Source organism: Macaca mulatta, chromosome 2 (assembly GCF_049350105.2).
Source record: "Macaca mulatta isolate MMU2019108-1 chromosome 2, T2T-MMU8v2.0, whole genome shotgun sequence".
NCBI classification, from domain to species: domain Eukaryota; kingdom Metazoa; phylum Chordata; class Mammalia; order Primates; family Cercopithecidae; genus Macaca; species Macaca mulatta.
The window spans coordinates 143,434,485-143,447,971 of record NC_133407.1 but is presented as its reverse complement, the minus strand read 5'-3'; the positions used below and the strand labels follow the sequence as shown (position 1 = coordinate 143,447,971).

The 13,487-nt window shown below is 41.3% G+C and overlaps 1 protein-coding gene across 1 annotated transcript in view; it reads right to left on the bottom strand.

Annotated features, from left to right (window-relative positions):
* Positions 1-13,487, bottom strand: part of ITPR1 (inositol 1,4,5-trisphosphate receptor type 1) — a 355,422-nt gene that overhangs the window by 146,824 nt on the left and 195,111 nt on the right. Inside the window, exons 33-36 of the mRNA XM_077993346.1 lie at positions 11,183-11,434; positions 7,313-7,438; positions 4,629-4,757; positions 1,602-1,722 (exon numbers count right to left, since the gene is read on the bottom strand). Coding sequence (XP_077849472.1) covers positions 1,602-1,722; positions 4,629-4,757; positions 7,313-7,438; positions 11,183-11,434 — 628 coding nt within the window. The remainder of the gene's footprint in view (positions 1-1,601; positions 1,723-4,628; positions 4,758-7,312; positions 7,439-11,182; positions 11,435-13,487) is intronic.

Sequence of the window (13,487 nt, the reverse complement as noted above, 5' to 3'; positions counted from 1 at the left end):
GGCCTCAACAAGCAGATCTTTTTTTTTTTTTTCCCAACTTTTATCTTAGAATCAGGGGGTACACATGCAGGTTTGTTGCAAAGGTGTATTGCTTAATGCTGATCGAACCCATCACCCAGATAGAACACAGAGTACCCAACAGGTAGTTTTGTTTTTTTGAGACAGAGCCGTGCTCTTGTTGCCCAGGCTGGAGTGCCACCGGTGGTGTGATCTCAGCTCACCACAACCTCTGCCTCCCAGGTTCAAGCAATTCTCCTGCCTCAGCCTCCTGAGTAACTGGGATTACAGGCATGCGCCACCATGCCAGGCTAATTTTGTATTTTTAGTAGAGACGGGGTTTCGCCATGTGGGTCAGGCTGGTCTTGAACTCCCAACCTCAGGTGATCCGCCCGTCTCAGTCTCCCAAAGTGCTGGGATTACAGGTGTAAGCCACCGCGCCCAGCACCCAACAGGTAGTTTTTCAGCCCTTTTCCCCTTTCCCCCTCTAGTATTCCCCCATCTTTACATCCATGTGGACCCAATATTTAGCTCCCACTTTTAAGTGAGAATGTGTGGTATCTGGCTTTCTACTTCCACGTTAGTTCACCAAGTACATTCTTTATGATAGATAATCGTGTATGGAAAAAGTATAGGATTATCTGGGAATTCCCTTGCAGGGCCCTGTTTCTAAGATATAACCCAATGAACCTGTCATGTATATATTTTCCAAAACCTAATTTATGACTGCAAAATACTGCCACACCAATAATAAAAAGACATCAACACCCACCATATGAGAGTAAAAGAACTGGGCCAGAGACTACTGAAATTAGGCAACAGGTCCTAATATAGATTATACATATCTCCCAAGGTATATCCAAACTGACTTGATATCTTACCTACACAATTGACACTTGCTGGACAGCCACTAAATAGTACTAAGAACTACACCTGTTTTGCTCTTCTTGTTACCTGCCTGGAGGACTCTCTTCTTAACTTCAGGCAAGAAGCTTACCTCTTTGCACAGCATTAATAGGGGGTGGGGAATGGGTCAAGTCATGGAATCCGATAAAGTCAGGATGAAGGAAAAAGAAATTTTCCCAACTTCCTTTCAAAGGCTGCCTATGAGAGGTGGTACAGGAGGGGAGTCACAGAGGAAATGGAGAATCATTTCTCCTCAAGGGGAAGAAGGGAGCAGTGCACCATTTCTGAGAAAGGGTGTTCCTTAGGATGTGACAGGTGCTTTCCAGGAAAAAGTTTCCATATGGTCAAGTACATTTGCTGGATTAAACAAATTAGTTTCTTGAATGAGGGACTTCCCAGGGCCTTGAATAAGCTGTGTGTATTGTGACTTGCCAAGAATTGCCTAACAACCACGGAAGCTTATTCTTCGAGGCCTATCTGACTTAGGACTCACTGGCTCTTCCTTTGGGAAATGCTGGCTTGGTAGATAAAAAAAAGAAGCCCAGCAATCAAGAAGACCTTGGTTCCAGGTCTGACTCTGAAACTTCCTGTCTGTGTAACTTTAGAAGAGTTGTAATGAGTGCTCAATAAATGGCAGCCTTACCACTGTCAGACAATTCATTTTCATCACATATATCCAAACTGACTTGGTATCTTACCTACATCAGACAGCACCCGAATACAGCTCTCCACGGAGGCTTTTTGGCTTGGCATTAACCAGTTGCAGTGGTAAACTCTGAACACTCCTTGCAGCAGTTGCACAAAGACAGGCTGGCGAGTCTGCAAGAAGCCGAAAGAGGCAATGTGAATAACAGACTTATTTATAGACTACTGATGATCCGATCAGAGATAGACATTGTCTTGAACCACGAGACCCCAGACCCGAGATAGACATTGTTGTTAATGGACCCTGAGGCAAGTGTGAGAGGAGATGCCTGGATAAGAGCTAAATTCCAGAAGTTACCTAGCCAAGGGAGAGCAATTCAGAAGCATTTTAGGGCAATGCATTAACTTGATGCTATTTTAACTAAGTTTGAGCACAAGAAGGAGCAATGGATCCACAATTCAAAGACTGGTATTCTTATCCAGTTACCAAGCAGCTGCATGACTTTAAGCAAAATTACTTCACCTCTCTGAGCTCCAGTTTCATCCAATGTATAAAATAAGTGGATTGAGGCAGATGGACCCCAAAGTTCCTTCCAGACATTATATCTATTGAGTAGAACCCATATTTTAAATCAGCAAAAACAAACTGATAAGTGAATCTCACCTAGAATGCTACTTCTTCATTTCTGGTAAGGTCTTCAACGACATAAAGAGAATTCAGATGGTTACTCTTTATAAATATTCATTTATTATGATGAGTATTCAGAAGTTACATGAGAAGATTTATTCCTTTCCACAAAGGTATAAATTTGTACTCATTTTAAAGTAAGAGTACTCAAACATCCACTGAATCAATTTGACACTGACTTTCTGAGTACATGAAAAAATTATAGTTTTGGTCTCCATTCAAAGGGTAGCTTTGGACCAGCAAGGCAAAGATAGATAGCCGCGTATGCTGCACTATTCAACTGGTCTTTCATTTGAGAGGAGACAACTTGCATAGCCCCTCTAAAAACAGTGGAAGTTAATATAGTAAAGAAAAAAGTATTGAAAACCCCAAAAGAGATCTCTGAGATGAAAGAAAACAAAGTGTCAGGGGAAAAAGGAAGTCTATTATAAGAAAATAAAACAGATTAATTAAAAATTCAGAACCTCCCTGATAAACATGGTTCAGATAACTTTCATTTATTAAGGGCAAACTATGTGTCAGACATTTCACGTACGATCTCGTTCAGGCCTCAGTGAACAATTCGGTGACTTGGAATTACCTTCCCGTCACACATGAAAAACAAAGACCCAGCAAAAATAAAAGAAATTATCCAAAAGAAAAGAGAAGTGATGGCAAAGCAGGAAGTGAACTGCAAGGGTCTCTCTGATGGCAAACCTCCATGTTCTTTCCATGAAGTTCACCTGGGAGCCAGAATCTCATTGCCTTCTTTCTGTCCTACTCCCTGCAGCCACCTGAGATAGTAAGCTGTGTTCCTAATAGAGGACAGGAGCAGAGGGAGCCTGGCAAACTGGCCGGGGGAACCTAGAATTTAGTCCGAGTTTTGTGGCTGCTCGTTAGCTCTGAAGCTAACTCAAAGGGCCCAATGAGAATGGTCGTTTACCCCAAGCACTTCCTACATGCCAAGCTCTGTGCTAAGCACTTTATACACATCTCATTTAGCCTTCACCATCACCCTGTGAAGTAAGCAGTGGCATTATTACCTGCCCCATTAGCCAGTAAGTGCTGAATTTGGGATGGGAACCCAGTAACCCAGCTCAAAGAAAGAAGTATCCCTAGACTAAAATAACTCCACTGAACCCTATTCCTGGAACACCTGCTCTGCTCCTATTTGACACCTCGGTGTACAAAAGATGATTAAATGGGTAAGAGTAGCTGCCTACTAACTATCCAAATGCAACGGGCAATCAGGTGGGATATGGTTTGACTGTGTCCCTACCCAAATTTCATCTTGAATTGTAGCTCCTACAATTTCCACATGTTGTGGGAGGGACCTGGTGGCAGGTAACTGAATCATGGGGTGGGTCTTTCCCATGCTGTTCTTGTGATAGTGAATGAGTCTTGCAAGATCTGATGGTTTTATAAAGCGGAGTTTCCCTGCACAAGTTCTCTTCTCTAGTCTGCTGCCATGTGGGACATACCCTTCACCGTCTACCACGACTGTGAGGCCTCCCCAGCCACATGGAACTGTGAGTCCACTAAACCTCTTTCTTTTGTAAATTGCCTAGTCTTGGGTATGTCTTTATCAGCAGTGTGAAAATGGACTAATACAGGTGACATCAGCTCACTCAACCTCTTGGAAGAACAAAAGGACATGATGGCTCATCATCTGCTTTTTTCCTAAAATCCTCCCCTTTCTTCATTCCTGAGGTTCCACAGACTCCCAAATTGCACCCTGCCTGCATGAAAACTCCTGACCTTCCTCTGCCTCTTTCACATCCCATCATCCATTATTTGTGTCCTCTCCAGGTCCCTTTTCGTTTACCACTTCATTTTCCTGGCTAAGGCTTCAACCAGTACATGTTTATCTCTGATCTCTACCACTCTCCTGAGTCTCATTTATTCATTTGTTCAATAAATTAGCAACTTGTTGCCAGTCACAATGCCAGGTACAAGGGATAGACTAGTATATGAGATGATCATGCACATAAGGCATAACTTTGTCCTCATGTAGCTTATAGTCTAACAGAAATAGCACAGGCTACCATTTATTAAGCACCTACTCTGTGTCAGGCACCGTGCTAGATGTTTTATAAACGTTATCTCTAGAATTGGAGGGCAGGGAAGGAGAAGACTGAAGGACCAAAATAAAAAAAAAAAGCGCAGAAAAGATTTTAAGGAGATTGTTGATTTTAAAATCAACAATTAACAGAACCATCCAGTATAAGAAAATATCCCCAGGTACTTCTTTAGCCAAGAAATCCCATCAAAGCTACCTTCCACCAAGAGAAATGTATCTTTTATTAATGCTTTGCAGACCAGTTCATTTACAGTTGCTCACCCCCAAATTCACATCTTGCCCAACTGCCAAAGGTGTATCATGAGCATTCTGCTTGACATTGGTATTTATTACCTGCAAAGTAGTACTCTGGTCTGAGAAGGGAGAGCTGAAGAAAGTAGTAACAATACTCATGACGATTTCGGTGACGTACTTCTCCAAAATGGAGTCTGCATGTTTCCTGTCACTAGTGTTGTTACAGGCCTGGAAGACAAGTGGGTATGTTAAGCATGACACCAAAACCTACATCAAACGTTAAGAAATCTGCGACTCCCTCCTGTGGGTTACTTTTAACAAATGAAAGGTAAAGGCCTGCTGGCCAATATTTCTCCCCTTAAGGAATCACAATAATAAAATATAAATCATGAAAAAAAGAAAAGCAGATCAGCTCAGACAACATGAAGCAAAATCACAAACATTAAAATGGGTATGAGACCAACAAGGCCACCACTTGCAACTTCCTACGTGTGTCTGGAAAATCCAAAACCCTGAAGGGCAGTAAGAAGCACAGTCACTACAGGTGTCTTAAATTTCCCGTAAAAGAAAACTGCTCTCCCGAGTAATCCATTCCTCTGGTCTAGACCATGGTTTCCTTATCCAAATAATCAAGACAGTCAAACACGTTACTGAGGTCCTATGGACCTGACCGTCTCCAATCCTTTTTTATTTTATTTTATTTTTTTTGAGACAGAGTCTCACTCTGTCACCCAGGATGGAGTACAGTGGCATGATCTTGGGTCACTGCAGCCTTCATTTCCCAGGTTCAAGCGATTCTCGTGCCTCAGCCTCCCAAGTAGCTGGGATTAGAGGTGCCCGCCACCATGCCCAGCTAATTTTTGTGGTTTTTTTTAGTAGACATAGGGTTTCACCACGTTGGCCAGGCTAGTCTCGAACTCCTGGACTCAAGGGATCTGCCCACCTAGGCCTCCCATAGTACTGGGATTACAGGTGTGAGCCACCACGCCTGGCCTAACCATGCTCCAATCCTACAACAATCTTCCATTCAATTAAAATCTTACCAATACACAACATTGTTCAAAATAGCAAGCCATATTTCAGAATAGCTGACTATACATGTTTTGGGGTGAGGAGACACCTTCAGTTTCACCCATACTCTACTTAAGTCTGCCGCCTAGAATAAGATTTGCCATGGAGACGGTTAGCACATTTTTTAAAAAATCAAGTTTTATAATTTAAGATATAAAATTGCTTATACTGAAAAGAATGAAGGACATAAAAATCAAGTGTTCTTAAGAGACTCTCACGTTCTGACCTTAAAACTAGACAGTCTGAGAACATATTCAAAGAATGAAATTAAGAACTGATTTTACAGCATTTCTAAGTAATTTAATGAAAGGATCAGCAAAATAAGGGCCAGTAATTATCTTTATAAAGTTTTATTGGAACACAGCCAAACCTGCTTGCCATGACTACTTTCACGCTAGAAGGGAAGAACTGAGTAGTCATGAAAGAGATGAATGGCCCACAAAGCTGAACATATTTACTATCTGGTCCTTTACAGAAAATTTCAGAGCACTGGTTTAAAGAAATAAAGCAGGCCTGCCATTCCAAGCCAAAATCCCTAGGCTAATGGGATTAAAAAACTAGGAGGAGTTTGAGATTTTTTAAAAAACATGTCTGTGAAACCAACACCTGACCAAATATTACTAAATAGGGTTCTCATCCAGAAGGAAAATAAGTTCTTACAGGCTCCTTGTCTCATACTAGCAATCATACAGTCAAGCAGAAAATACCACATTCTAGGATTCTATAATGCACCTTAACATCACAATGTTTCTGAAATTGGGATGTATCTGACAATTATCTTCTAAATAATCTTTTAATCTACCCCACTCCCCCAAATCCACCATCACAAAACTCATATTCAATCTGTGGTATGCTTTGCTATGTGGCAGTCTTGTGGCTTTAGCATGAATATTAAGCTCAATGCAAAACCAAATCAAGTATCTTGAAGGCCACTCTTGAGGCTGAGCCAGGAAAGCAATAAATGGAAGGTGAAGAGTTTTGCAGAATCCTCAAGACCAGATTGCAGGAGACAAATGCTCAAGCTCAGGGAAGTGCCCTTCAAGCACAGACATATTACCAAGGAAGATAAATCCTTATAAATTGAATTTTAATATGTCCAGGTTATCATTCACCAACCAATCCACAGGGGTGACACGAAAACCAGAAATAACCTCTCTTTCCTGAAGCTTGATAAATAACATCCATTCGTGGCTAAGAGCAAAAGGTAGGAAGAATGGCCAGGTGTGGTGGCTCACGCTTGTAATCCCAGCACTTTGGGAGGCTGAGGTGGGCAGATCATTTGAGGTCAGGAGTTTGAAACCAGCCTGGCCAACATGGTAAAACCCTGTTTCTACTAAAAACACAAAAATTAGCCAGGCATGGTGGCAGGTGCTTGTAATCCCAGCTACTTGGGAGGCTGAGGCAGGAGAATTGCTTGAGCCCAGGAGGCAGATGTTGCAGTGAACTGAGATTGTGCCACTGCACTCCATCCTAGGTGACCGAGCAAGACTCCATCTCAAAGGGAAAAAAAAAAAGGAAGAAATGAGACATGAGAAAAGAGTCACAAGTGCCTCTTCATGCCATGAATTAGAGTAGAAATGATGCAGCTGTTTTCTTCATGTGGGCATGAAGATGTTACACACACATACACATACACACACACACACACACACACACACACACACACCCCCTCTCACTCTCCAACTCTGCCTCCTTAGTTCCAAAAGCCTTACCCTGCAGATGTCTACAAGGAAATTCTCAAACAATTTCCACATGTGATTGCTGGTGTAAATCTCCTTCATTTCCACCTCTGTGTCCACATAGCAGTGATTCAGGAAGTTAATGTATGCAATTTTAACCTGCAAGATAGAAAGAAGCTTTTCTGAAAAACCATCTTGGTGTGTATGGAACGTGATTAGCTGCTTCAACTTCACAGCAAGAAGGACAGATCAAAATGGGCATCCCATTCCCCACTGCCAAGTCTTACTTCTATGATTTTCTGACATTTGAAATTCTCAATTATAAAATCCAAAACCATAAAGCTTTTGGAAGAGAATATGTTCATGACCTCAAGGGAAAGAATGAGGTAAAACCTCTGACCATAGAAGAGGGACAAGTTTGATTACCTGAAATTAAGAATTTCCATTTATAAAAAGGCACCACTGGAGAGTTAAATGGGCACAAGTTGGGAGAAGATACATGCAAGGCATGTTCCAATGAAGAATGCCCCTAGATCTGTGCTTATAAGACAGACATCCCCAGAGAAAAGGGAGGCAAAAAAACTGGATCAGATATTTCTTAAAGGAATATCAAACATCAAACACACACACACACACACACACACACACACACACGGCAAGAGGCTCAACTTCAATTAGGAATCAAGGACATAGACATTAAAATCACTATGGTTAATGAAAACATGTGTCTATACAAAATCCTGTACACAAGTGTGCATAGCAGCATTATTCATAATAGTCAAAAAGTGGAAACAATCCAAATCCCCATCAACTGACTGATGGACACACAAAATGTGATGTACGTACAGAATAGAAAATTACTCCGCAACATAAAGGAATGAAGTGCTGATACATGCTACGACTTGCGTGAGCCTTGAGAAAAATCATGTAGGTGAAAAAATCCAGTCCTAAAAGACCACATGTTGCAGGATTCCATGAAATGTCTCAAATAGGCAAATCCATATATTCAGAAAGATGAGCAGTTGCCTAGGATTGGGGGGTTGGCAGGAAATGGGAAGTGACTGCTAATGGGCATGGGGTTTCTTTTTGGGATGATGAAAATATTCTGTAACTATATTGTGACGGTGATTGCACAACTCTGTGAATATATTAAAAACCACTCAGTTGCACACTTTAAACAAGTGAATCATATCTGCAAATATCTCCATGAAGCTTCTAAAAATTAAGCTAGTATGCAATACTATTATACAACCACCAAATTGAAAAAAAAATAATAAAGGATCTGATGATAGCAAATGTTAGCAGGGTTAGGAGGAGGAATGGTAACTGGAGCAACTATGCTGAAAATAACTGGACTGTGTTACATCAAATTGAAGAAATGCACCGCCTATGATCCAGCACTTCCACTTCTGACTATCCACACACCCTGGACAGAAGAGTACACGTGTGGGCCAGGATGTATGCATGATCCTAACAGCCAAAAGCTGGAAACAACTAAAACGAGCATCGGTAGAAGAATGGAAAATCCTATCATGGTGCCATGATAGAAAGGAATGCTTCAGGCCGGGCGCGGTGGCTCACGCCTGTAATCCCAGCACTTTGGGAGGCCGAGGCGGGCGGATCACAAGGTCAGGAGATCGAGACCATCCTGGCTAACACTGTGAAACCCCATCTCTACTAAAAATGCAAAAAATTAGCCGGGCGAGGCGGCGGGCGCCTGTAGTCCCAGCTACTCGGGAGGCTGAGGCAGGAGAATGGCGTGAAGCCGGGAGGCGGAGCTTGCAGTGAGCCGAGATCGCGCCACTGCACTCCAGCCTGGGCAACTAAGCGAGACTCTGTCTCAAAAAAAAAAAAAAAAAAAAAAAAAAAAGAAAGGAATGCTTCAAAGCAAAGGAAATGGACACAGCTACATGTCAGGGTGGATCAACCTTAACAACACAGAGTTGAACTTAAAAAGGCATGGAATGATACACAGAAGAAGTCCAAAACCTCACAAAACTAAACTATATTGTTGAGGGATGTATACAGAAAAGCAACTGCAGGATTACATAAAAGTCAGCTTGTGGTTATCCTCAGGAGACAGCCCTTGGGGGAGGTGAGGACAGGAAAGGGGAATGGGGGAGGTTTTTGCATATTTCTTGACCTGGCTGGCAATTACAAAGCTGTTCTCTTTATAATCGTTCTATTGTTCTTTAGTATACAATTGAGATTTATGTACTTTTTTTGCATTTCTGTTGTATTTCAAACAAAAAAGGGTAAAAAACAAACTAATGCTTGTTATAACACTATGCTTCTCTCATCCCTAATGCTAGTTATAACTCTACCTTCTTTATCCGTAACAAGAGAAATGTAAATTAAAACTATGTTGAAATGACCATTTTCACCTGCCAGATATATGAGAATCCAAAAGTTTGATAATATACTGTGGCCAAGACTGTGAAAAAAATGCAATCTCATTGCTTTCTTATTACAGCGATTATTCATTACTATCTCATTATATCATAAATTAGTTAAACACTTACAAAGGGCCATGATGGTACATCCTTACAATGGAATTTTATGCAACTGTAAAAACAATCTGGCATCTCTTTATGAACTGATATGAAAAGAAGTTACAGTGTTAAGGTACAGAATTGTGTACCTAAAGTATCATCTTTTGAATTTAAAAAAACGGCAGGGGGGAGTAAAGTATATATAATGTATGTGTTTATGTGCAAAATTCTAGAAAAATACACAAGAACATAATAAATTATTTTCTGTACGGTGGGTGGGAAAACAGATTATAAGACTTCATGGTTTACCCCTTTACAGTCTTTGATTTTTGAACTTTTCAAAGAGTATGGTCAGGTACTGAATAATGACATTTTGGTCAATGATGGGTCTCATACACAACAGGGACCCATAAGATTATAACACCCAATTTTTACTGGAACTTTTCAATGTTTAGATACACAAATACAATTGTGTTATAATTGCCTTCAGTACTGAGACAGTCACATGTTGTGCATGTTTGTAGCCTGGCAGCAAGAGGCCGGACCATAGAGCCGGGGTGTGTAGCAGGCTGTGCCATCTAGGTTTGCGTAAGTGCGCTGTTCGATGTTTGCACAATGAGGAAATCAACTAAGAATGCATTTCTCAAAACATATCCCCACCACTAAGCAACACATGACTGTTACTAGCTTTTCAAAAAAACCTAAAAGCAATATATATATGTCATATATATTTAATGTAATATAAATGTGTACTACAAACTAACATTACACATAACATAACATTGTATGCAAAACATACAATATATACTTTACAATATACTTTATATATCATAAAATATACACTTCATAAATCATAAAATATATACTTTACAATCCATTTCATTATTAATCAATATAATCTATGAGTAGGAAAAAAGGAAGCCTGGAAGGATTAACTTCAAAACTTAGGGATTCATTATTATTATTTTTTAATTGATTGTCTGTAGTTCCTAAATTTTTTATAACGGCCATTATTTCTGTAGTAAGGGTTTTTGTTTTAAAGAATTAACTTACTAAGTCTTACAATCATACGATCTGGATCTCAACCTACTTTTCTTCACATTTTTGAGAAGTTCATTCAGGTCACATCCCCTTTGCTCAACAGGCTAAATTAGATCCACAGAGCTGAAGCTTTTTTCTTCACTCTTCTTAAAGATACAGAAGGAATGACTAACTTCTCCCGTGTTCCTTTCATGTAAAATCAATGCTCGAGAACATGTTTTAGGGAACCGAAATCCCACTACAAAATGAGCTGCAGCTTTCAGAACCGTCAGGGCTCCCCCAGGCCAGCCACCACTATGTCTCCCAGTGAGCCACGACAGCAGGCACCACATAGGGACGAGAAGGGCACAGCCAGGCTGGGCTCGCTCACCTCAGGGATGCAGTCCTCATGGGTCACCACGCGAACGATGTCATCCAGCGGGAGCAGGGAGTTGCACTTGATCTCTGTGTAGACGTTCTTACCCTCCGTGCACACAGCCAGAAGCTCGACCAAGTGGATGTGGTACATGAGAGGGCTGTTCTCATCCATCCGATCCCGCTCTGACCGCATCATCTGGATCAGAGTCTGGAAAGAGGCTCTGTCGTTGTAGAACACGAGGACATCCTCTCCTGAATTGACCAGCTACATAAAGAACAGGGTGGGTTTAGATTACAAGCTTGCAGGGGTGGGGCAGCATGAAAAAATTCTATCCACAGAGAAAGAGAGAGGTTCTGTTAGCATTTATCTTCCCAAATCAGTCTTACCTATTTTGACTTCATTCATTTATATAACTGAACAACTAGAAATCTTCGGCATCATAATTTTAGTCCACAGATACAGAAATACCACACAGGCCCTAAAAAGCTATTAGGGGGAGAGAAAGTCTGCATACCAGCATTAATGTATCAAGTGGAAATAGAGATTGCAAGCTTGCACTTGTATTTCCAAAACTACCAATTAGGCTATGATATTTGTTTTTAAATGTTTCCATCTTATTATTATTTTTTTTTTCGAGATGGAGTTTCACTCTTGTTGCCCAGGCTAGAGTGCAATGGCGTGATCTCGGCTCACTGCAACCTGTGCCTCTCGGGTTGGTTCAAGCAATTCTCCTGCTTCAGCCTCCTGAGTAGCTGGGATTACAGGGATGCACCACCACGTCTGGCTAATTTTGTATTTTCAGTAGAGACGGGGTTTCTCCATATTGGCTAGGCTGGTCTCGAACTCTCAACCTCACGTGATTCACCCGCCTCGGCCTCCCAAAGTGCTGGGATTATAGGTATGAGCCAGTGTGCCCTGCCTCCATCTTATTTTTATGCTTTACAATGTATCCCCTTTAAAATTCTTTAATCTGCCATCTTATCTCTTCAATCACAAATTACTTTTAATTAAGATATGCCTTCCTCTCCACACTTACTCTTCAAAAAGTTGAGACATTCCTGTTTATAACTTGTCCCCTAAGATGTGGCTTCTTGCAAATCTATTTAAGAATAAATCAGGCTGGGGCGGTGGCTCAAGCCTGTAATCCCAGCACTTTGGGAGGCCGAGGCTGGTGGATCACAAGGTCAGGAGATCGAGACCATCCTGGCTAACATGGTGAAACCCCATCTCTACTAAAAACACAGAAAACTAGCCGGGTGAGGTGGCGGGCGCCTGTAGTCCCAGCTACTCGGGAGGCTGAGGCAGGAGAATGGCGTAAACCCAGGAGGCGGAGCTTGCAGTGAGCCGAGATCGCGCCACTGCACTCCAGCCTGGGCGACAGAGCAAGACTCCGTCTCAAAAAAAAAAAAAAAAAAAAAAAAAAGAATAAATCAATTTCATCAGCAGTACATGAAGTACAAAAAAACTGAGAGGGCTGGCACAGAAGTCAAAATAAACACGGTCAATACTTACTAATGACTAACCTTTATGAGCTCTAATTATTAGATGCCAGATACCAAGATAAACTCTTTAGATGAACTTCCTAACCTCACTGTATCTCAGTTTCTTCATCTGTGAAACCGGGACAAATACAATAGCTAACTCACAGTACTATGTATATTAAATAAATTATTATAGACAAATTGCTTAGGATGGTGCCTAGACTATGGCAGGCTTCCAAAAAGTGTTAGGCATTAATATCATCGTTATCTCATTTACTCCGCATATCAACTCTTTAAAGTGAAATCTGCTGTATCTTCATTTTATAGAAAAGTTCACTGAGGAGTTGAGAGGTCAAGTAACATATCTCATGGCACCCTTCGGTGAAAGGGTTCAGGCGACATTTGTATCCCAGGTTGAGCCGACTCTCTCTTTTTTTTTTTTTTCTAAGAGACAATGTCTCATTCTTTTGCCCAGGCTGGAGTATAGTGGGTGCCATCATAGCTCACTGCAACCTCAAACTCCTGGGCTCAAGGGATCTTCCTCTGTAACTGGGACTATAGGCACATGCCACTACACTCAGCTAATTTTTAAAATGTTTTGTAGAAACAAAGGTCTTACTATGTTGCCCAGGCTGGTCTCGTACTCCTGGTCTCAAGTGATCCTCCTGCCTCAGCCTCCCAAAGAGCTGGGATTACAGGCATGAGCCACCATGCTGGCCCCAACTCTTAATCACACTACCCTCCCTGCCAATGGAACCATATACATAGACAAGATTGTAAATTAAAGTGAATCCATAATAAACCAAGTAAGACTTTTCCTTGATTGCATAGACCAA